At 45.5% G+C, this 25,636-nt stretch overlaps 1 protein-coding gene across 6 annotated transcripts; it reads right to left on the bottom strand.

The window, feature by feature from the left end:
• Positions 1-5,496: 5,496 nt before the first annotated feature.
• Positions 5,497-24,434, bottom strand: B3GNT2 (UDP-GlcNAc:betaGal beta-1,3-N-acetylglucosaminyltransferase 2). Of its 6 annotated transcripts, none has more exons than XM_042887510.1 (2): positions 24,256-24,434; positions 5,497-7,932 (listed from the first exon to the last, which is right to left on the bottom strand). In XM_042887510.1, exon 2 carries the CDS (start codon positions 7,921-7,923, stop codon positions 6,730-6,732), a length of 1,194 nt encoding a protein of 397 aa, XP_042743444.1. In that variant the 5' UTR covers positions 7,924-7,932; positions 24,256-24,434; the 3' UTR covers positions 5,497-6,729. The 6 variants fall into 6 exon arrangements, with proteins under 6 accessions (XP_042743444.1, XP_042743462.1, XP_042743436.1 ...); XM_042887528.1 differs by lacking the exon at positions 24,256-24,434 and adding an exon at positions 23,393-23,463; XM_042887502.1 differs by lacking the exon at positions 24,256-24,434 and adding an exon at positions 23,114-23,198.
• Between the last annotated feature and the right edge of the window lie 1,202 nt (positions 24,435-25,636).

The following is a 25,636-nucleotide window of genomic DNA, read 5'->3' as shown; positions in this document are numbered from 1 at the left end:
TACCCTGAGTGAATGATTCAGATCTTTACGTTAACCACCAGCTGCGTACAACCTACACCATAAAAGAGGGAAAATCCACTACAGACCACCTGCAAACAAGCAAAAATAAACCAGGGGAAAGGGTGTTACTTTCATATGCGTCCAAGTGAAAGCAGAACAAGGAGGCCTATGCTACCTCCTGCTCTCCATGCCATCTCTTGCTCTAAAACATGCTCAGAATGGGGACCTTTCAGACAGCTCCAGCACAAAAAGTAGGATAAGGGACTGGACATCTGAGAGTTACAACAGTGGGTCTGTGCCAGCTCATCCTCCTCAGACACAGGCACGTGTTTCACTCCTCCTTAAGCGGGGACAGCTTCCAGAGGCAGCTGCAACTGCAGCATGCAGCATTGCTCAGGCAGTGATCAAGAGCTAGGCCAAGAAAGCACAGCAAAGATACAGTCTTGGTGCAGCAAACAGCAGGAAATGAGCTCCAAAGTTAAGACTGAACATGAATGTTTTTGAAAGCATTTGAGATGCTCAATTTGAGGTCCAAAGAGAGCTCCTCCATGACGCCCCTCAGCTCCCAGAGCACGCAGTAAGTTCCTACCACTCAAGTAAGCCCTGCAGGCTTTCAGGCATAGATGACTGCTTTGATAAGGAAGGGGGGTGAGCAACTGTGTCCACTCAGCTGTGAGGGCAGGAGGAGACAGCTGACAATCACCTCATTCTGGGAGTTCCAGATACCAGGTTTTCACACAGCATGTAATTATGTCGCAAACCTCTTTGCCAGAGCATGCAGAGAGGTTCCAGGAATTCATCTCATTTTTTCCTTGAGCAGAAGATAGCTCTCCTGGCTCGACACCAAGCAGTGTAGACTTAGCACCACGTCAGGGTGAAAGGCTCCCCGGGCTCTCAGAGGCTCTCTGTGCTTCCTCTGATCTGTAACACTTTAAACCATGTGCTATCAACCACTGTCAGTACCTGAAACTAATGAGGGAACCGATGGCCAACCTGGCCTCGGTTTGGTCAAATATGAGCCTTGATGGAGCATAAAGAAATTAGAGCAAGCCAGGTTACATTTATGCAGAGAACCAATGACAGAGCAAACAGTAAGAACAAACCCCCAGACCCACTCCAGTAGAGAACCTGTGTGAAATCCAGAGCGTGAACAAACCCAGACCACACAGCTCTTCTCTCCTGAAACTCACCCTGAATCCTGAATCTCCAGGGATTTTAAAGCATTGCCTGCATTTCAACTTCTATGATATTCATCATTATCTTCACCTAATCACATTAATATTTTCACTGAGCAGATAAGGCTGTTATCAAAACCACATTGTGTGGATTTACAAAAAACAGAATAATTCACTGGCCTCTCTGACACTTGTTTTTGCCTGAGAGGTGGTCAGCAACTAGCAAGATGATGGATTTTCTCATTATGATTATTTTTAATCACTCGGTTTTCTTGTGCAATGGGCAGACCTAAAGCAGAAGCCTGTTTCCTCATGTACCAGGATGACTGAAAGGAAACAAAAGCAGACAGACTCCTTTGGTTTCAGATCTTCAAAGATATTCCCTCACGCTTCACACAGTGAGTAACAATGGGCCCATTTTAGCAATGGGTTATTTGTTCCTTCAGATCAGCCTGCTATTTCCTACCCTGTTTTTTTTTTTACCTTCAAGTTGTACTGTTTGCAGTAGGGATTTCTGCCTCTCCCCTTCCCTGCCCCCAATCATCTGTGTGCTTGCTTGAATGCAGGACAAGAAATGCAAACACAGCAGTGAAGATTTTGAAGAAGAAAGGCAAAAGGTACATGAGCACGCTTTTATTTTCTTCAGTAACATTACTGTAGTATTTCCAATACAATTTTGGTCTAAAAGTGGATATTTCTAACCTCCCCTACGCACAAGGAGAGCTTTCAGTTTTGTTTTCTGTAAAGAGCTGGCACTCATTGGCCTCCCTACTGAGCTTAGTAGTTACATGTACAGAAAATGAATCCCACACCTTTCCTAGCACTAGCACAGCAGCCCACCATTGAATGCTAGGGGATATCAGGGTGGGGGTAGGAAAAAGACAACAAAAAGTGTAATGAAAACATTAATAAACTGGGTGAACCTGCAAACAGGAAAACAGGAAAGAGGCGACTTGGAGAATGACATTGTATTACTTAAGTTGTAACTCAAATTCATGGTGCTAATGAACAGCTTGTGTTCTTGGAAGGAAGTCTCAAGTTTTATGGAAGAGTTTCAGGAGTTCATAATACATGCATTAAGCTGGCAGACCAGCAAGGACACATTTGTGGTGACCACAATAAGAACAAGGCTCAGCAAAAAGCAGAGTTCTGTCCAGACTGAGCCAGTGGGATAGCAAAAGGGGGTTGGACTCGATGATCTCTGGAGGTCCCTTCCAACCCCTACAATTCTGTGAAAAGGACACGAAAGCACAGCCAAAGCCAAACTGCAGCTCTTGGCTTCAACAGCTAACTTCAAAAATCAGAAAGTTTACTTTATTTGCAGCTCTGATTTTTTTTTTTTGCCCTGCTTAACTCTACTATTTGGAACAGTCTGAATCAGGCTTTGATGGAAAGCATGCTTTCTTAAAAACCTGAACTCCCACAGAACACTGTCCCATCTCTCCCACCCATGGGCTTCTGTCACTGGACATGAAGTCACTGAATCACTGAGTACCGAGACTGCTCAGCTTGTGGAAGTCAAAAATGCAACTGCAGTGGAAAATCCATCCAGTGAATCTGAAGAGTTGTTTCTGTTCCTCAGTTAACTTTGAAGTTTATTAGAGAGGGAAGAAATCTACCAACAGCTGTAGTAACATGAGATAGAGAGAACAAAGACATGACAACGTGGAGATAGGGAGGCACTTAGATGGGGGGCTAGAGATGCAGCAGAGACTGGGGAGTGCAATACAGGTCGCTAGCTGAACAGGCAGAGGTAGACAAGGAACATAGGCTGATTAGCAATCTTCCAACATTTGGAAGAACTGGGGAAATCTCCATCTTGCTAAATCTTGTCTTTCAGGGCTCAAGGAATTCCCTCTGTGCTAGCTCAGGGACTGACTTCTCAGTACACCTACAGTCAGAACTGAGTCACACCTGCCAGCCTCTGTGATCTTATCTGTGTTAGTTTCAGTGGGAAGGAACTGTAACACATACCAGACGTGTTACTCCTGGCCTGTTCAGAGCACCTGGGCCGTAAACTTACACGTGGAAGTTCTGAGTCTCCCTTCAAAAGTACTACCAGATGTCTCTTTTTGCATAGCATGGTGTTCGCTGGCCACAATGAGGCTTCCAGAACCGAGCTTGCTTCGGCATTTGCACTCCACTCCTGTTCTCGCCTTCATCCTGCAATGAACTGGGCAACAGCCTTAAAAAGTTTCAGGAAGAACCTGCAGAGAATTGGAAGAGTGATGCTTTGTGCTCATGCTGACTGCCATTCCTCTTCCCAGGCCATCTCCACACACCAGAATCCATTAAGAAGTTCCCTGCCCTATTTGCTTGCTAAGTTGGTTTGCCATTATCGTGTGAAAAGGAAATAGATGTGAACTCATTTGGATTGGTGCCCTCAGGCAAAACACGCACACAGCAACAGTCTTACCCACATGAGGCATAATAAGCTGGAAGGGAAAGGCAACCAGATCTCCGGGAGCTGTCTGAAAGCCACATCAGCACACAGTGAAAGCTGGATTGCTCATCACCACAGCACAAAGTCCCAAATGAAGGGTTAACTGCATGAATCCTCGATGAAGCCCTACTGAATTGCTCACCTAACACAAAAGTTTCATTAAATTCTAATCTGCACCTGATATTCTCCAGCCAAAACTCTTCTCAAGTTTGGCTTGCGGTGCTTTCAACAGTACGCTGAAGAACAGAAAGGACTTCAAGAATGTTCTTATCACCAATCCAGTCCAGTGCAACACTTCATTTACACATAAAAATAAATACACCATGGGGATGTGCAGGGGAGGGAGTGGGGTGGAACTCAAACACAAGGGTATGTGTGTTCCAAGTCACAGAAAACTTGTATTTAGAGGAAAAAAAGATGACTTCCTCTAGAAGCTGTTGTGATCTGTGCATTAATTACAGCTCACTTACCTTCCTTATCCCAAGGCTTGTTATTTCCTCCTCCCAGCTGCACTGGGAAGTAAAGGCTTGAGCCTTTATACAAAGGAGCTAAAGCACTTTAAAGGCTTAACCTGATGCAATGCCTTTTAATCGCTGATGCACTTCATTTTCCCTGCTGGATTCCAGGAAGACTTCACCCTCCTTTAAATCTAAGAGCCATATTCCTGTTATCACAGCCCACTATTCCCGTTACTTTCATTACAATCAAATTTCCTCACACCACTTAGCAGACTCTTTCTTCCCCCTTAAACTAAGTAATCCACTATAAAGCTCTTTACATTCTCCAAACCATTTCTCACTAAATAATTCCAAACAAGTCATTACTACATTTGATAATCCAGTAAGAGTCAATTCTTGCTCAGTTTTCTCAACTCTAAATTTACTTCACAGAAAATCAATATATATCCAAAAAGTTACTCACTGCTCATTCTTAAGCAGCTAGGAGCCACCAATGCTGCAGCAAAGCAGGAGCCTGCCAGCCCCTATACGTATACCCTATGCAACATCCTAACACTCTGCTTTTTAAAGGCTTGCCATCTTCCATTCCCAACTGTTCCCAAATTCCTATATTCTTTATTATGCTCCTCAGCAGACACTCATGTTGTACCTTCTTGTTGCAGCCCATTTCCCTATCTTTGTTCTCAATCTGCTCATTACTCCACCAACTCCAGCTGTTTCCAGGAGAACTGCTTCTCCATGGGAGCAGACAGGCTCAACAGCACTGAAGTTCTGACTGAAGGACAGTCACTGGCTTCCCCTCACCTAAATAGGAGCAATTGGTCCAACTGCCCCTCCGCTGTTTTTTACCTATCGAGCCTAGCAGGGCTACTTACTCAGCTTTCTCCTCTTTCCTCCTTTTCCTTTCTTACATCACTTTGAAGCTGGGTTGATGCCTTCTCTCAGCACTTCTTCTGCCCAGTATCACTCAGCCTGTTTTTCTTTACTCAGTTGAGTCCTTTCTTTCACCTCATGGTCATGGAATGGTGTAAAGCAATGACTAACACCAGCAACCCACGAATCCACTAACTGGTTAGTATCACACATGCACTCCACCCCATCTTACTCCATAACATTTAGTTCTTCCTCTCTTCCCCTGTCCCTTCGTTTATGCAATCCACTCTTTGATCCTTCCTTAGAACTCAGCACCAAACGTATTGCTCACCTGCCTATCCTCAGGATTTCTCTATCACTCGTTGCTCATCTGTTGCAGCACCTAACAAATTCCAGGACAACTGCAGCAGCATCTTCTTGACAATCTACTACCTAAGTGTCGAAGCCGCTGGATAAACTCTTGTAGCTCTTGAAATGTGTTGCTGAACGCTCTGCAGTAGAGCACAATTCAGTCAATACTGCATCTGAGATGAAGCACTGCAAGAAATATTTAAATCACATTTTATTTTTCAAATTCAAAAATAACAATTAGCTTTATTTAACATTACACATCTCACAGGTTTAAAATATCATGCTCTATTTAAATATCTGAGTGACAACACTATACAAATAAAATGTTACACAAAATATATTTAAGAAAATGTTTTGGTCTTCCATCTGAACAATAAATAGACAGGCACTTCTACATATACAAAGGAAGCAATACTACTTAGAATAGCTCTCATAAGCAAGATGTGGAAATACAGAAGAAAATCTGAGATTTGAGAACATGTTTAACTCTACATGAGACATCATGCAACTTCAAATTTTATTTCAAAATTCAAACCTGTTAGGAACTGCACAATCCTACACTTGCTACCGCTTTACAGGAGATCCAAACCATGCTCTTAGAAGCAATGTGCAATTTTGGTTACTGTTAATCAGCTACCTGATCACTTTTAGTGCCCAAGCAGAGAACAAGGATGAACCAGAGTAGCTTTCACAGAGATACTGCGAGTAACAACGTCAGCATTACCGTGTGTGTAAGCTCAGGGTAGGCAGCAGCAGAGCTGTACCAGGCACAAACAGAACTTGTTCCTTCTTTCCCTTACATATTCAGATCTTTCATGGGGTGTTTGAAACCATATTATGTCTTCTTTTATTAAAAAACAAAACAAAACAAACAACACACCTAATAAAAGGGTAAATCCTTCAGACACAGGCATACTTTGCACAAAAGACTGCATGTAAAGGAGAAGATACTTGTCCAGGGTGCATAAAGACTGGAAACTACAAATTAAAAAAAAATATATATCAATAATTGAAGTTCCATAAAAATGTTTTATAGAGTAAAACAGTACTCCTCCAATTTGTGAGTTTCAAATGTACAGTGGTCTCCACACACAAACACGACTCAAGGAAAAAGAACGCACCTGTTACCATCGCAATTAATGAAAGATGCTCTGCAGCAGGCATCAGTAGCTGACAGCTAGTTACTTCCAGTCCTCTTTAATGTTTAGACTGCTACTGAAACATAATGACCACCAGGACAGTGGAAAAACAGGACCAAGTCTTTGTGCCATCCTCTCAGTATGACTACTGCCACTTTTCAGACGTATGTGAAGAAAGTTTCTTGAGAAAATTTGAATAGAACAATTAAACAGAGCTCCAGTGGCTCACCAAGAAAGCCAGATTTAAACTTGGAAAGTTATTTGGACATAAAGTATTTATGCACATTGCTCTAGCAATTTAAGTGTGGATCTTGCAAGCTTGTCCAAATCTTAATCATTTCTTGAGGATTTCTACTATGCACTAACATTAAATTTGTGTAGGAACATATGTTATTTCTGTATTTCTCTTCAATATCAAATGTTTTGAAACCTTTGTGTTTTTCTGGAGCAAGCCCAAGCTTCTGAAGGCACATTCCAGTATACACATCATCAATAGGATACAGGAGTACCTGGTCAGATGCATTATTCAGTCTCAATGCCAGGTCACCAGAGTACAGAAACCCACCACCTCCTGCATACGGAGGATACGAACCTTCATAAACACTTTCTGGGATGTAGTACTTCAATTTTTTTTCTCTATGAGGTCCAGCATCTTTGATCACATCACCTACAAACAAGTCTTTGGCTTTGTCCTTTGATAAACTCTTCAAGTAATCCAGGATCTGATGGGTATTCACAAATACATCGTCATCGCCCTTAAAAATAAACTGGACATCCGCACAACTGCTGCTCACCCACTTCAGAAACAGTACCTCTTTCAGAGTTAAATTGAAGAAAGTGTCTCTGTAGTTCCAGAGGAGAATGTCTTTGTGAGTTTCGCTCTCAAATTTTACCATGTCTGTAAGGTTGGGAAAATGATCCTCCGGTGGGGTCTGACCAAGTAAGAAGACTCTTTTGACCGTTATATCTCCCGATTTTATTTCCTTGCCCCAGGATTCCCTAATTGCTTGCCTTCTATCAAAATGTGGTATAAGTGACTTAATAGCCAGCAGCAGAAAAGGTTTATGTTTGCACTTGTTTGGCTGATCCATTATTAACGAGTAATTTCTACACCTCAAATAGAGGAGGAAGTCTTTGAACCTTTCTGGCAAACTCGCGAAGTCGCTGATCTCTGAAGCGACCCACGGGTCGGGGTCGCAGGAACTGAGAACACTTGAGTTCAAAATTAAGTTCTCTTCCACAGTCATATTGGAAAGCAGACTCAGAATTGGGTTGTACAGCAGTTCAAGCTTCTGTTGCTGCCTGTTCCAATAGGCTTTGTGAGGGGTAAATTTTCTCCAGAATTTGTCCTGTGGTATAATAACACGGTCTTCTGCATTCTTTTCTTGGCTGCCACTTTTTGAGACTTCCACAATCACATAGATAAAAAAGTTTACCATCATCAGAATTCCCAGCAGCTTTAATCTTCTGCGTCCAACACTCATTTCTCATATCTGAAAAGGGAAGAAATGACAGATTCTTAGCGTTCTTCCTATCAAATTCCTGCTTTCATAAAAATGCAAACTACTCTCAAATTAAGTAGGAGCCTACAAAGATGATTAGGGACCTGCAGCATCTTTATGAGGGAAAGCTGAGAGCTGGGAATGCCCAGCTTGACAAAGCCTGAGAAGAGATCTTACCAATGCTTATAGATACCTAATGGGCGAGAGTCAGACAGATGGGGCCAGGATCTTTCTGGCGGTGCCAGAGATGGGACAAGGGGCAGTGGGCACAGACTGGAACACAGGATGTTCCATTACAAACACGAGGAAAAACTTCTTGGCTGTGAGCGGGACACAGCGCTGGAACAGAGAGGCCGTGGAACGTCTCCAGAGGAGCTCACTCAAAACCCTCCTAGACACTGTCCAGTGCAACCTACTGCAGGGAGCCTGCTTTAGCAGGGGGTTGGACTCGATGATCCACAAAGGCCCCTTCCAACTGCCGTGATTCTGCCTGGAACGTGTAAGATATAACCTAAGGACAAAGCTTACCTACACTCAAAAAAGTAGAAACTTACCTACCTCTAATACATGCATACCTGCAGCTAGTCGCATTTGGGGTTCCATCAGCAGACAAGATGTAAGAACAAAGTTTCTACTTCCCACTTTAGAATTTTATATAGCATTTTACAAAGTGTCGAGGTTAGCAAGCAAATTATAACTCTCATTTAAGTCTCCTTGAAACACCTGACTGTTCAGTAATTAAAATCATGGAATAGCTTGGGTTGGAAGGGACCCCAAGGATCATCAAGCTCCAATCTCCAGAACCCGAGCCCTCCGCTCAGCAGAGAGAGGTAGAGTTTTTTTTTTTTTTGTTTTTGTTTTTTTTTGCTAGCAAGGTGAGCTTTAAAAGTACATCATGAATTGCTACACAATACAGTCAGTTCTTTTAAAATTGAGTTTCAAGCTTTTATACTTGTATTCTTTGACCCTCCAACTACAAAATTAGCAAAGCTGAGTTTTCAAGTATAGTTTGTTTCCACCCTTTGCACTTGGCTGTTCTGTGGGAGAGAGGCTGACAAAGCCAACCAGCTGCACTGCTGATCTTCAGAACTCGGCAGACAGAAGATAGCGCAAGCTTTGACTTTCTTTTTCCTCCCAGTAGAAAAGAAAGAGAATGGCAGCTGAACGCCGAGTGTAATTACTGCTACAGAAAACACAACTGAAGAGACTTAAATTAAAAGCAGAGGTTCCCAACATTTGTAAGCCAGGAATAGTAAGGGTATGTGTATTTGTTGTAGCACAAGTTATTCTGAGACCCACGTGCAGTTCTTACAGAGAAAATGCATCAACGCCTCTTTCCTTCAAAGCTGTCAGAATGAATGACATAGAAACAGTGCATGAAGCAACCCACAACAGTGTTCCTCTAAAATAATACTAACACTGCTTACTAGCCCAGAGGGTAGAGAACCAATATAAAAACTACAAAAAAAAAAAAAAAACAAAACAACCTTAACTCATTCTAAATTCAGAAGCCAAACTAGAAAATTCAGGATGAACAGAGTTACATTAAGGCTCCGTTTAAGATATATACAGAATTCTGCAAAGCATCTTTCACTCACCAGAAGTGTGATTAAATAAGACCAGAAAAAACAAGTGAAGTAACACAAAAGCTCAGTTGTAGATGTTAGCTTAGAACTCAGAGAGCAACAGCAGTCAGGAAGGTGCAGTTCAGAAGTACACCATGTACTTACTCTTCTCTTCATACAGCAGTTAAACAAGTTGAAAAAAAGTAACACTTCCTAGAAACTGGAGTGAAATGCCTGTTTTTCCTTCATTTTACCTCACCTTGTATCTGTATATGTATCTCCATATGTGCTCAAGACAGATTTAATTCATGTCCTGCTCACAGCCAACCCTCAAGTCTGCTGTCCAAGTTCCATACCTCAAAGACAAAAACATATCTGTGGCCAGTGTCACCATTTACTCTAAATACCTCAACTGTTAAAAGCACTGTCAGCTTCAGCTACAGGCAGACCATCAGGTAGCAGTTTCCCCCACTGTCTCTAAGCACACACGCTGGATGGAAAGCAGCAGTCCCACATCTCACACCACTCCCCGCAGCTCAGCGTGTATCAGCGCTCACACACCTTGTCCTCAAGTGGCTTTATAGCAAACCGCAGTGCAACAACAAATGACGTGGTACTTTACCTATGATCTCTGTACTCCTGAGACAGCAGGGTGAGAGGCTCACCCGGCGATTGCAAATGCGGGACTGCCGAGAGCTCAGTCACAGCCTGATTTTCCAGAATATGTAGCACTAAGCAGCTGATCTGTTCACTGCCCCCAGCTACTAAGCCACGAGCATTCAACACTTTTGCAATTCATCGTCTAGATGCTAAGATCATTTCCAATACAATGACGCACCATTGTTACAGCCTATTTCAGTGACAAAACAAAATCTTTCCAATCTCCAAGTCTTTGGGGTAAGCATTCAAATTCAGTACCCACAAGGTCTTCCTCAATCTCTGTTTTATTCCCACACCTGTAGCAATTCCCTGCAGCAAATGGGACAGCAAAACCTTCGTTAGTTAAGACTTAGTACAATGTTTCATGACAAAAATACCAGTAGGGAAAAAAAATCACAGCAGTTCTGTCTAATAATATGTGGCACAAATTACCAGTCCTACATATGAGCACTTCTGGCATCATTTTCAGTCTTGCTTTCTAAGAAGGTATAGAATATTGCTGATAAAATTTCTGAGCATTGACAGGTAATGTAACATGAAGTGTCAATGCAAGGAAAATGAATAAAAACAGCTGTGTTGAAAAAGCAACCTTTATCTAAATAAAACAGAGGGACTGCGTTGAACACTTGGAGCACGAGACTGAGCTCTTATCGAAGACAATCCACAGACACCTAAAAGGCTATTTCCAGCAAACGTGTAAACCTGCAGATTAATATTGACTTGAATCACATCACCTGAAGACAGAAGCAATAAGATGATGCCAGCTGAGCCATTTCACATCAAGGGAACGGGATTTACCATGAAGCACAGTATTATAGTCCTCATAAAAACAGGGGAAGAGGAAGTGGCATTTTTAACACTGTTAGTGTTCTTTGTTCCTCATCTGCTTTGCTGACATAGCAGTGATTGACTGAAGCATGATGGCAATGCAGATTGTGTGCCCTAAACAGCTTGCTATGGAACAGCACCACAGGGTACACGAGGGCACCCATTTCCACTCGCAGCTTACTGGCAGCAATCTGGGCAGATCACAAGCACTTTTTTTACTCCAGTAATAGCTTCTTCCATCACCACTTGTATTATAAAGCTTCCAGCTGCCCTTCTTTGACTGATGAGAATGGAAGATCTGCTAGGGAAGCCAGAAATAAACTACAAGCGATTTGGTTCACAGAATCATAGAATGGCCTGGGTTGAAAAGGGCCACAACGATCACCTGGTTTCAACCCCCTGCTATGTGCAGGGTCGCCAACCAGCAGACCAGGCTGCCCAGAGCCACGTCCAGCCTGGCCTTGAATGCCTCCAGGGATGGGGCATCCACAGCCTCCTTGGGCAGCCTGTTCCAGTGCATCACTGCTGTCACTCCAAGGAAACCAGCATGAAAACTCACTGAAGAACTAAAAAGCGCAGTGCAAAGCAATACTTTACTTCGGAAAAAAATTCTGCTGTTTTTGCTTTTAAAAATAGAAAAGGTGAGCATGCGTAGCTAGTCCGCACAAAGAGTAAAATACAAGCACATACTAGATACTGGTAAAGCAAAACACAGTATGCAGAGCCCTGGGAACAAAGATATCCTACTAAACCTTGTTCCAGTTCCAGCTGGGTTGTGATACCTACATTCAAAGTGATCTGACACACAGGTTTTCAATGTTTGCTTTCAGCTTCTCAGGTACCCTGATCTGAAGACAATTCTAGCAATCATTTACGGTTTGTACTCCTCACATTTCTGCTTCTGCAACTTCTGCAGTGCAGTGGTACTGACACAACTGCACACATTTGTTCAAAGCCTTTAGAAACATCCACATGACAAGAAAGGGGTTAATATTAACCACACTCTAGGTAAACCAAGAGCCTGCTGCAAAAACAGTACTTGAAGAGATTTATTTTGCATAAGCTGGGGAGAGGGTGATGGGACATCTGCCTCTTCAGCTCTATTCTACTTCAGTCAAACTAAGACTTGGATAGAAGGAAATTCATCTGTGCAACCATGGAAGGAGCACTGGGATCACGAGATGGATAGGAAAATGGAACCTGGGCAGACAAGCAGCATCACTGTGGGACCGGGCAGTGAGCCACCACACAATTGGGACGACAACAGAAGAAGAAAACAGGTATGACAGAGAAGCCATCAGCTAAAAGGAAAGACTCCAAGCAAAAATCAAGTCCACATAACCTTAATGCAAAATGGTGAGAAAAAGTGCTCACTGATTGCTTTAAAACAACATTATTTTACGCTTTATCTCAAGAGTGAACGTGTTCCAGGAGCTTGTAAGGAAGAGATTTAGAGGAGCTGGTATAACATGAGCACGCGCACTCCATGCATTTCCATGAATCATGCAAGTCACTCTTTTACAGATGCAAGAACTCAAACAGGAGGTCACACATCCCCAACAGAAGGGCCAAGCTCAATGTCAAAACCAAGAACAAGCACCTCCAAATGTACGCAAAGGCCAGATGTGATTCATCACATATAGTTGGATACTGCAGATGAATTCTGATTCGCTCTGTTACAGCATTCTATTTACTGTAAGCACTGCATAAAGTTGGCACACAGAACACATGACAACAATTTGCAGCATTAGCAGTGCAAAGTCTCTGAGGTTGAGCTGTAGGAAAGAGAGGCAGATGTTGCAAGGAAGCAGCTACAAAAAAGGTTTAAAAGGCAATCCTGTCAGATAAAGATGAAGAAGCACAATGGATTTGGAGAGTGTGCTAATCCACCTTTGAAGCAAGGCACCAAAACACACACCTGTATCTAAAGACACTGAGTGCAGCCCCATACAATCAATCCACTAAGAAATTTTCAAGACTCAGAACTTGCTTCAACACTGAGATTTTGGCAGGTTTTGCTCTACCTCAAGGTGGGACAGAAAAAGGTCTCTTTCAGAATGTCCTCATAACAAAGGCCATGGATGAACGTGAAACCAATGGTCAAATGGACAGTTTGACAGGCAACCCTACCAACCTTACTGACGAAGCAAGAAAATTTAAAAAAAAAAAAAAGAAAATTCCCTTGTGAATCAGACCAAGTTTGTATAGCTCGTTCTGCATATATTCAGCCAAACACCCACTGATTGTCAGCAATACCAGAGCATTAACTACCTGCATGGTAGCTGAGATATCACATCACCTCAAGGAACATAACGTTCAGAATGAGTAGAACTAGCTTTATTTTACTACAAGTTCCTCATCAGCAGCTCTTGTCTCAGAGTCTCACATTCACATGCCGAGCAGTGACCGTATTTGTTGATTACTCCTGACGTTTATGCAGCAGAGCCTCTTACTGTGACGCCCAGCTGTGATGCTCAAGTTTCCCCTGCAGCTCTCTGCACACAGATGAGCTCCCATCCCAAGCTCCACCCTTGCAATGCAGTTCACAGCGTATTTCTAACAGGAAATTGAAGAACGGGCACTACAGAAGTGAAAGAAATCATTATCTCACGTATCTTCATACTGACAGAAAAACACAAGTCCTCTCCCATGCTCTTACGTACCTCAGCCCATAGTTAAGGCCAAGATAAATTACACACTGGACAGGCTGCGGGCAACTGTTTAACACCTAAAATAAGAATTATGACTGCAAACAGGCTCCATCATCTCCTTTTCAAATACAGAGCTACCTTTTGAAAATCACTACTGGGCACAATGCAAGGCAGCACCACATTGGAAGCGGCTCCGAACCAGCAGGTAGGTCCACAGCACAACCCTGACCTGGGCGAGGGCATTCACTTGTGTTCAAGATCACAGCTGTATTAAAGAAAGCAGCACTCTTGCTAGACATACTAAACATTAATTTCTTGACTTTTAGACCAGCCACTTGCTATTAAAACATTCCTCCTTTATGCATTTACTTACAAATGATGTTCTCCGCTCTCAAGTTTCAACATGTAGGCTCAAAAGGTACAGCCAAAACAAAGCTGTAATTCAGTTTTCTAAAAGCCTTTCACCTTTTTGCAAGCCCTTTGTAGAGAAGAGCTGCAGCAGGGCTACAGCAGGCTGATCTCAACAGGTAACTTCATTCTGTAGCCTGGTATCCCTTACAGCAGTTAGGAGCAGAAGCTGTGTGTATGTCTGTAATAGCTACGTACAGGAAGAATAAAAAAATGCATTAAACGCATCCTAAGTTACATACAGTCCTTCTACCCTCTTGTGAGATGCACCAGGTCTTTTATCTCTCTCTTCTGCTCATGGTGTGAACAGCAACAGCTTCAGAACATGAAGAAAAGCTTAAGATCCCTGACCTGCTATTAAAAAAGTTTGAGTTGTTCCCAACTTTACAGGACTATTTATTTTTCTAACTATGCACAATCGTATCTCAGAACTTCACAAGTCCACTTTGATACAATGCAACAAAGAACATCTGAAGAACTGGCATGCAGTCAGCACATACCAGCATTCTGCTTCTGCAGAAGCGTGTTGCATTGGTACCACTGAGTAACAGCCAATATTCTCTGAGTTCCACAAACACAACAGCATTCCAGTTGGGAGAAAGTTATCAAAACAGACATGTCAAGGAAATTCAGAGCTGCTGATGCTTGTTTTAACATTGATTTTCATTAGTTTCATGCACTCTTGAACTATCTTTCAGTAGACTATTTACTTCTGGGAGAAATTCACTTTAATACCAAAAGTCACCAGCACCATTTAGTAGCTTGTGGTAGCAATGGTAATGGGAGGATGGTTGGACTAGATGATCTTGTAGGTCCTTCCCAACCTTGTGATTCTGTGAACCTGGGTGTGGTGTTTGGCAATCCAAAAAACAGAGCAGACAGGAAGATGCGCTGGCGTTTACTCAGAACAGCTCAAGGCAGAAGGGACTGCAAGTAGCCTCAATTGCAGCCAATCTAGCTTTACATTCTGTTTCCTACTGGTTATCTTCAGCACAGTCTCAACATTTTCCTCTCAAAAAAAAAAAAAAAAAAAACAAACAAACAAACAAAAAAACCCCAACAGCAAAGAAAACCCCAATGCTAGTGCAGTGAGGCATTTCTTTAGTAATGCTCACCTGGTTTGCTGCAGTAAGGTACGTGAGTGCTTTTGGGGCCAGAACTACCTCTGAACCATATTTAATTACTGTTACTGAAGCTCATTTCACTTTGTCTACTCCCTCTTTGAACCCATGTATACTTCCAACTGTATGAACTTCACTACCAACGTGCTTCTCAATTCTTCTTACAGAAAGAACTCCAGATGACTTGCTTTCCTATTATCAGGCAGAAGGGGAGCTCTTTGAAAGCACAATAAAATTTTCCGTGTTTGCCATACCACATAATACAGCAAACCTTTACACACCATCCGTTCCCTCTTTGAGGGGTGAATATTTCCAGCCTTGTTATTTCTGGAAGTCTTTTGCATCTCTGAATGTCTTTGTCATTCCTCCTCAGCCATTTCTATTAAATCATTTTTGATACGACAACCACGAAAGCATTTATTACTTTAAGCTCATAGTTTATGAAGACTCTTGTTAGAGTCATATATCAACAGTATTCAGTATAAGAGATATCACAGTCAGCCTTGCTAAACATAATAATAGAAGAGAATTAATTAAAAAATAAGCAGAGTTTGAGAAATAACTCCCCACAGACATCTCTGCATACTCCCTTCAGCTTAAGAAGCTTTCTCATTTATGGCAGGTAGGCCAATGCTGAGCAGACCAAAGTCTTCAGTTTCCGTCATTAATGCTTTCATGGAAGGCCACTGCTGTCTTGTGACCCACGGAATGTTACATCACCTCAATTCAGTTTCTAGCATCCACATGTTATCATTAATTAGCGCTCATTTGAGCTGATTAAGAGGACCCGAAGCCCAGTATTACTCACTAAACCAGTTAACTGCCAGACCATGCCCTACGACTTCAGGAAATGGAACATACCATGCACAGCATCACAGATGGTTCATCAGCTCTGTACTACACTTAATATGTTATGGCATGGGTAAAGGCAGTAAAGCAACTCCTCTTCCAAACCAGCTCTCCCTCTCTCGTTTCTGAGGCGGTATTGAAAACAGGAAAGTCTTCCTGAACATGAAAATTCACCTGAAACTGAGAGTATCAAAGTAGAGAGTATCAAAGATTGTTAGGTGGCTGCCTGTCTTCTAATGAAGGACGCATTTCTGCACCACAGCTGTGCTGTTTCCTGGCCAACTACTACTTGCTACTCTCTCCAACTCCGACCCACGCTCTCAGCCAGCTCACAAGCATAACTTCACAGCAGCTACAGCAATAAGCTTGGGCCGTCTCCAACTCCACAGCAGGTTTACCTTACAGGTGGCATGCTAGTTTTTCAAGTCTGAAACTAGGACAAAAGAATTGAAGCTTTTAGTTCCTTCCTCTTACATAACAGAAAACGCCTCCACCCACAAACCTCAAGTGACAAAGCTCTTCACCGTCCCTCCTTTTCCAACAGCTCACCCAAAGCCCTCTTTCTACAGAAGGGTTTTCATACAGGCTCTTGTTCTTGCTTCAAAGTAAAGCCTCTTGGCATCAAGCAGCTCTAAAACACCCCCCCTCCCTAATTGCAACAAAGCCTCCTCCTGCAGCAGCAACACTGGAGCTACTTACAGACTTCAGGAAATAACTGCTCCATTCATTCAGCAGCTTACATTTGCAACCACAGGGATAAAAAGCTTCGAACTCATCTTCTAAAAATAAGGTGAACAAACATATGCCTGCAAACAGATGGGTGAAAATCCCTTGTTTCCAACAGAAGTGCTAAAAAAAAAAAAAAAAAAAAAAAAAAAAAAAAAACAGGAAGGAAAGATAAACTGTCACAACTTCCCCACACAAAGATCTCACTCCATGTGGCAACTAACCCAGCATGTCACAGGAATGCTTCCCTCCCACCTCTTGTAGTTCATACACTCCAGACAAGCTAATCTAATGCTCACGTACAACGCAGCCCAACGGTAATTGAACAAACTCAGAAAAAAGCCTGTAAGATTCTGTACTGTGCTACACACAAGGCCCATTCTTTCAGTTATCCAAACCAGGCCTGCAAACTTTCTGCAACAATCCAAGCCTTTGCTATCATCCAAGGAAAAACCACCATAAAAATGAACGAATGTCTTTCTAACCCCTGGCTGACTTTATCAGGCACTGAAGCAATTGTCTGCACTTGCACACACCTCCCTCCTGCTTTACAAAGGTGACACCCTGAGAAGTCTGTTTTGTATTATGTTTCCTGTAGTAGATGAAATGCAGCAATAAAGGAACAGCCTAAAACAACATGCAAGTTGTAAATTAACATTGCTGCTGTATTTGCTGCTCCATAAATAATTTTATGACAAGCATATTACAGTTATTATACAACCGACAAATCTGAGATATGAGAGAATGGGCCCTCAAAGCATATTTACAGAATACTGGATGCAGCATTTTCTCTAAATAAAATCTCATATAGTAGTACATCACAGCCAGTTTTGTAAACCTCAGCTGGCTTACAGAATAAACCTTACAATGCTCCCTACAGAATGAGTGAAAGATATGCTGATAGTGATCACGAAGCAGCTTTAACTTGTTCTCCTTCAGCAGGGAGAACGATGTGTTTTTCCCAGCCCGATACACAAAGGCCACACGTTGTTTGAGCTCTAGAGTTATGAATTGTGATGTTTGTCAGGAATAACCCAGAGCTGGCAGCTCCCGATTCACAACCCTCAGTTTTTAAAATGCCTCTGAGAAGGCTCCATCTTGGATGAGAGGCAAACCATAAAGAATTCAGAGAGGAGGTTTAACTGGATGGCAAAAAAGAGAAATAATTCTTCGAAGAAAACTGCCATCCATCACTTCAGTTCCATGGGGTACGGTTCCACAGCAGGTGAAAGCAGTGTCAGTCACAGCTGACGTACTCCTGTTATTTATTTCTTCCCATACCGACTGCACAGTCCCTTCTCACCCTTCACCTAAGCGACTGGGCTGCGTCAGTTCAGGGAACTGAAGAGGCTGAATAAAGAACCTAACAATAACAAGGCAATTAGCTCCCAGCTGGCTCCTGTCAGCAGGTTCACTCACCACTGTGCCGCACCAGCACAGAAGAGGCAAGCTGAGACCAGAGCAGATCCCTTTTCTGCTTCCACATATCAGCACTCCACCACCCCTGCTCCCTGCCCTACATGCAGCAAGACCCCCTGGCCGGCCAGGCAGACGGCACCAGAATCTGCTCAACTTTGGGTTCCAACCTCTGATACACCCCTGCTGCAGTCGGTGAGCTCTGCCCCTTCCCCCTACTCAACGGGCTGTTATTCACTGCAATTCACTGTTATTCACCGGTAAGCTCAGCTGGAGCACTGCCCTCCCATAGGCGCTGGAAGGCAGAGGAAGCAGATAACCACCCACCACCTGCCTCCCCAACACCCAGCCCCTGGGTCAGTGCTAGCTGTCACTGCAAGGGGTAGCACTGCAAGCTGCCTGCTGCATTCAGCGGGTACTAACAGTCCGTTGGACAGGACTGTGCTGCTTCATACATCTGTGCTGAAATCAGTAAAAATTAAAGAGATGTAGCCTATCTAGTGAATATGCAATAACCACAGAATCCACAAACAAGCCAGATCATCTCCTTAGCACCTCAGCCAGCATTATCTTAAAACCAGTAGCTATTGCTGCCGTAGCCACTTGCCAGTGACCTTTGTATCTGCACACACAATGCTGATCACTCAGTCAGCTTATAAAACCATTAAGCACTATGCTTCACATCTAAACCATCACTCACACCATATCTTCTTGCCTGACACATGTAAGCCACGCCACTAAGAACCACATTTTAAAAGCAAGGTGCTGTAAGTTGGTATGCCTGACCAGGTAACTACCTCCAGACCATTCCACTGCAGGGTTAAGAGAGACACCCATTTCAATTCAGCTTCCAGGATTTGCTGTTCCCACAGCCAGCAGCCAGGTGATGGGACACTGTGCTGCTGACAACCTTCCCAGACATTTCAGGCCATCTCTCCCAGCCCACATAAGTGTTACACAGCTATTCAACCACATGCCAAATCGAACCAGGTTAATGATGTGAGTATATCAGCCCAAATTTCTAGATTTGCCTCTTTTTGCCTCTCTATTTGCAGTACTAAATTAAATAAGTGTTTAAGAACACAAACGTGAAAAGATTTTGGCCCTTAATTGCTTTGGGTTTCAAATGTAGTTAGCTAACACAGAGAAGACTGTTTTCACCATTCTGCAGGATTCATTTATAGTTGAGAAAATGAGCAGAGCTCTGAAATGCAGAAGTTCATTTTCCTCCTTCAAACTTGCAAAACACAAAACACACATCTCATTCCAACCTATCACATTCAGGGAAGAGGGAGCAATTTCTCCCCCAGTCGTAAGCAGCTAAAGACACATATAATACCTCAAGGATTTTGCAAAAGGCCTTTAAGCAGGTTAAGCAATTAACTCCCATTTGCTTCATTCCCACTGATGTTAAGGGCAGACAAGCACATAACCTTCTAAACCCAACCAGGGACTTCTGCACCTGGTACCTGCACAGTAATACCAAGTATCCGCTGTAACCGACAGTGGCTTAAGTCACCAGTTTCCAGCCATTTTACATCTCTTTCACTTCTTATTTTTATTCAAAAGCAAATCAACAGGTTGCAGTAACATCATTCAACTTCGAGACCACCTTCCACTACCACTGACTTCATCTGATTTCAAAAAAATCATTACCCAAGTAAGGTAGAACAGCACAACTGGTCTGATACCTAGCAGCTCCTTGCACTGAACAGCCTTTCCCACATTTGCATAGCTAGTTGCATTACATCACACAACACTGAAGATGAGCAAGTGGGATGGTTATTTCCCAACATTATCAGTTCCTCACTAAGGCCCCAACACAGCTGCAGACAGCTACCCCAGCACTACAGGAGCACTGCTGCTGCTGCGCCTCTGAAAATGAGCCTCCGTGCACAGCTAGAAGGTCTCACAGCTCCCCTCTGTCAGAAGGAACATTTCCAACATAGACCTGTGCATGGAGAGCAGCCGCAGGAGGATGAGCAGAGCAGCAGGCAGGTGCTGGCCGCAGGAAGCAGCACCGCAACGCTCAGGTCTCACAGAATGGCCAAGGTCGGAAGGGACCTCAAGGATCATGAATCTTCAAACACCCCCTGCCAGAGGCAGGGCCACCAACGTGCACATTTAATACTAGACCAGGCTGCCCAGGGCCCCATCCAACCTGGTCTTGAACACCTCCAGCGACAAGGCATCCAAACCTGTCATCGTATCCTCTGGGGGCACGTTACCAATGAGAATTCACTCTTAGAGAAAAAGAACATCAGTCATTCACTCAGAAATCAAGATGACTGCTGATTCGGTTTATCTAGCTGGCTTACGATTGAAAACATTTAATCAGCTGTCAAATTTCAGAATTCATTTGCAAAGGCGAGCATGACTAGTTGGAAGCTGGATGTTTTTCATCCCTTGCTATTGTATGTTCCTCAAACAACAAAGCTTTCTTAACCACGAAGAAACTGCTCCATCGAGTCTCCCTTTAAAAGTCTCAGCACCACACCCATTGCACCCGGGGATTCCTTCACTTATTTAAATGCTAATTGCTCCTCATGAGACTTCAGCTCAGCTCACCCAGGACATTTTAACGAGGCCGGCTTTTCATCGTGTTCTACACCAACCGGAGACCCGGGGGGTTTGCATATCCAGATTTTAAATCTAGGAAGGCCCAAGGAAATCAGTAAAAAAGAGAAGTGAAGGACCAAGCACAATAAACCCACAACACCTCATCTCCACTCGGTTATTTCTGCTGCGTTTTAAGCACCGAAGTATGGCAGATTTCACCTTCTCTATGCAAGCACTTCTCTGAATGCAGCCTACCAGGGTAGAAACATCCAACACTCATCCTGCAACTCCTCGTGCTCAAAAACATCACGACCGCACCTCCTTCCTCCATACCTGTTACTTTTTTGGTTCAAGAGGTTCTTTTGCAAACAACCACTGGGGATTAAACGTGGGTGTATCTGAAAAAAAATTCTAAAAGTTTAAATTAGAAAAGTAAATGGATGCCCGCCCACTTGCTTCAAAACTAGTTACATACTTCTACCACCCAGCAATAGGAAAACAAACAAATAAATATACATACTAGGAAAAAAAAAAACACTCAGCGAGGCAATAGAAGAGGTCTGTTCCAAGCTTTTGGAAACTGATCAATTCTAGCAGCCTTCCAGAAACAGCAACATGAAAAACAGACATGTTAAAAGCATTAATATTTTAAGGAAATTCTTTTTTTCCCTCCATACTCTGTGCTTACTACAAAGATACAAACTAAAGGAAACAAGCCGTGAAACCTTTGTCCAACCAACAAGGATACTTTCAACAACAGCTTTTTTGGCTTTGGCTTGACTTTTTGGCCTACTCTTGGCAAGTTCTAGAAGGATACATTTCAAAAAGCTTTGTAAGAAGCCTGCCAGGCCCTAGTATTTAGCACAAAAAATGCTCCATCTTAAAAACATGAAAACAAGCAGGACTTTTACAGCAGGAGCAGTACAGCACAGACCTGGCACACCATCCCTCGATGCATCCAGACAGAGCTGCTCCTAACTTCCCTTTCCATCCCAAGGCAGACGTAGCACAGCCAGCCCAGCTATGAGAGCGGCTGCACCAGGTGGCAGCACAATGACGATCACCGAGGCTCCGGACACGTCCTTGCAGTTCTGCTCCCGAAAGCCTCCCTTCTCCAAGGCAAGCAGATGAACGCTCCCTCCCCGCGTACAGCACAGCTTACTCACGCAGATAATGACACCTGTTTGGCAGCACGGAACGTAAAAATATTACATCCTCTGCTCGTTCTTCAAAGCCTGAGGAAGCACTACTTCAACGCCGATGTCCTCAGCAGCATCTTCGCTACCCAGAAGCACTGGGTAATGAAGAAAAGAACTGAGGAGCTCGCGGGCAGCAGTAACCAACGGAGCGACCACCGGTGATGTTCTACTGCCAGAGGCGACTCGTAGAGCCTGCCTTACGGCCACACAGGGCACCGGCACCGCCAGCCACCGAACGCGTGACCTTCACAACAAGTTCCTGCAGCAGCACCTCATTTTCCTCTTCTATTTATAGCACGTGGGGACAGGAAACAGAAAAGCGCAAGGCAAACGAGCCTGCAGACGACAAAACCACTCAAAGCGAGTTCTGACCGATCGCTGACCGCTCCAGCAGCGGGCCGGGGCTGCCGCTCATCTAAGGGGGGCTGCCGCTCATCTAAGGGGGGCTGCCGCTCATCTAAGGGGGGCTGCCGCTCATCTAAGGGGGGCTGCCGCTCATCTAAGGGGGGCTGCCGACAAGGGACCGCACCTCCTGCGCGCGTTTCCTGCCCGGTGCACGCCCGCTCACACGCTGCAGTGCCATCACACGCGCACATCTTTCCGCACCTACGTGAGACTTTCAGCGTCAAAAAAAAAACAAAAAAACAAACAAAAAACCGGTAAAAGCCAAAAGCTGACCCCTCCTCCTCCCGTTCGGTTTAATGATCAACCCCGGGAGATCACAGGGCCGCTCTGCTCACCGCGGCTTTTTGCAGGCTGACAAATGAATCGCGAGCCGCACTTTGGCCGCGATCGCAGCCGCTAAGCCGGCGCCCCCTCCCGGCGGGGCACGGCGCGCCTCGGAACTCGCCGAGCGGCTCCGGGCCGAACCCGCGGGGACCGCAGCGGCGCCGGCACTGCGGCAGCGCAGCGCCCCGGGTTTGACTGGCGGCGCCGCGCCGGTACCGCGCGGAGGGGCGAAGCGGCCGCGCGGAGGGGAGAGGCCTCAGCCCGCCCGCCCCCCCCCCCCGCCGGAGGATAACCGCCCCCCGGCCCCGCTGCGCGGCCCCCCGCCCGCACCTCGCCACGCCGCCGCGGGGCTCCGCCGGGGATCGCGCCGCCGCCGCCGCCTCCTCCACCATGCTTCGGCCCGGCCGCCCGCGGGTGTGGGCCCTCCGCCCCGCTCGGCCCCGCCGGGGGAGGCTCCGCACCTGAGGACGCCGCCGCTTCCCCTGCTCCCTCCTGGAGAAATCACGGCGGCGACGCGCAGCGAAAGGCCGAGCGTGGCCGGTTGGAGGAGCGCGGGGGAGGCGCCTCACTTGTTGCCGCCCGCCTCCGCCGAGGCGGCCGCACGACCCCCCGCGGCTCGAGCACCACGGGCGCCGCCGCCCGCTGCAGCCCCGCCCCCGCGCTGTGGGGGCCGAGTGGGGTGCGCGGGGCGGGCTTGGTGGGGGGGTGGAAGGGGGTCCCCGCGCCCCTTCCCGCCCTACCGGTCGTCTCTGCGGTTGTCGGATCGCTACGGCGCCCTGGAGACAGGCGGGCGGGCGGGCGGAGAGAGCGCGGCGCCACCTCGCCGCCCCCCTCCCGAGCTGGGCGCAGCCTTCGCGCTGCGTCCGTCTCTCTACCCCGGCGCTCTGCCCCGCCGGTCCAACACCTCGTCGCACCACCCTGGTGCCTGCCCGCCTGCCGCGGTTCCCTCCCCCACCGCCATGATGCCTTTCGACACCTCATGCTTTTTCTTTAGTAAAAACCAGAAGCCCTCAGAACGGGTGCTCGGTGCCCACAGACCGCCGGTACCACAGACCCCAAGCCGCGGGGCCCTGCCCGCCTCGGGCGCCGTGTTCTGGGGCGGGAATGAACGTGCTTCTGCCTCGCCTGCTTTGTTCACACGAGATGAGATTTCACCTCCTTCCTGCAGCAACAAAAAGGGGTTTTCTGAGGGATGCAACTCCTAGGAACAGCTTTCTGCAGTGGCAGCCTCTGTCAGTACGGCTGCTGACCAGGGCGGCAAAAGCTCCTCGTGACAACGTGTATTTCCTTCATTCTTCTTGCTGCGCAGCACTGAGCGAAAGCCCCAGGCCGTGCTGCAAAGCGCTGTCACACAGCACGTTGTTCAACAGGTTTCTCCTTTCTAAACGAGAAGGTGTTGCATTTGGTTTACCAGATGGCCCGCAAAACTTTTGCCAGATCTTGGTGGAAAGAAGAAAAAGAAGGGTTAGGTCAGCAGTGCTTCCCTCAGAAAGGGAGCTCCTCAGAGCTCCACATTCTGGAAATCTGCCCTCCGGAGTTGCTATGAACCATGCGTGACTCACTCGTTTGTAACCCTCTTTTTTTTTCCTTGTTGCTTGCTTACCTATTTGCCAAGTCGATGAGACTACAGATCCAGGCTGAGCAGTCTTCTTAAGCGGAGAAATCTCCAAGCCCCTGGATGTTTACTGAAACAAAACAGAGATGTGAGCTGTTACGGCACAGCCCTCCATCCTGTCACAGCAGACCGACAGCCTCCAGCAAACAGTTACGACTCCCGGGGACTGAGAGCCCCACATCTTTTCGTCCTGTACTGAACCAAAACGAGCACGTGCCATTTGCTTCTATTTTAAGCACCTGCCCTCTCAATCCACTTCATGGAGGGGCCCAACCAAAGCAATTATCTCAATGTCACCTGGCACCGCCACATGAACACGGCCTGCGCTGCAAAGCGGGAGTCTCCCCAAAAAGAACGGTTTATGCATCGTTTATACAAAGGCTGGTGTGGTTTGGCAAACAACACAAGTCCCTGCAACACCTATGCGGCTCCCCATACTTGATACCTTTAAATGTTGGAGGCCATAGAAAACCTGCAGTAAGTTTCATGGAGAAGTCTCTTAGGCTGCTCCAAAATCTTGTCCAGGAGTCTGAAAGACATCTGTGACGCGTTCAGAGGGACAGTGCATGTTCCATTCTTCTTCAAATATTTATAGATATGCCTCATGTTTGAGTAAAGCTGACGTTACTGGTGAAGTAGAAGGATTACAGCAGAGGGAGAAATTATCCTAAATCAGTAAGCATTTTTGTCCATTAACTAACACAAGGCTAAAAGGAGAATTCAGCATCTGGCAGTCAGGAGCTCGGCTCCACTGCAAGGGAGTTTTCATAGCAATATGCTTCAAGATCAATTACAAAGAAAAAAAAAAAAAAGGGAAAACAAAAATGAACCAGAACAGTGTGCTGCATAACGCTAGGAGCTAAGGAGCCTGGAAAAAAACACTGAAGCTGGAAGGTTTGGGCCTTGGACATGTGTGATGGCCCACTGTCTTTGAGGAAGGACATTTCTCTGTCCTCCTGCTCCCACACCCACAGCGCTGCCTGCATTGCACCGACACAGCTGGTCATGGGGCTGTGTTGTGAAACCTCGCAGGGAGGTGATGGGGAGGAAGGGTTGTGCAACCCAAATGCATTCTCCAGTGCGATTCACAGCCAAGCCTCATCAATGGGCTAAAGGGGGAGAATACCTAGAACCGATCTTGCCACCAACACAGCATATTGTCGTCCTACTGCCTAACTGCAATGCCTCTGTTGCGTTTGGGACAGCTGCACCCTAAAAACCTGGGCAGAGGGTAAGGCAGGAGCTCTTTTTCCAGCCCCACTCCCCTGAATGCAGGCAGCTCGACCTTCCCCTTATCTGCACATCATGTGGGGCTAAGCATTGAGCTGGGAAGGTTTCTTACCTGGCACTGCCAATGAGTTGGTCTCAG

Source organism: Lagopus leucura, unplaced genomic scaffold (assembly GCF_019238085.1).
Source record: "Lagopus leucura isolate 7727_CA_CO unplaced genomic scaffold, USGS_WTPT01 Super-Scaffold_73, whole genome shotgun sequence".
Taxonomy (NCBI): Eukaryota; Metazoa; Chordata; class Aves; order Galliformes; family Phasianidae; genus Lagopus; species Lagopus leucura.
Note: the sequence above shows the minus strand (reverse complement) of the source record. Positions and strands in the feature narration are given on the sequence as shown.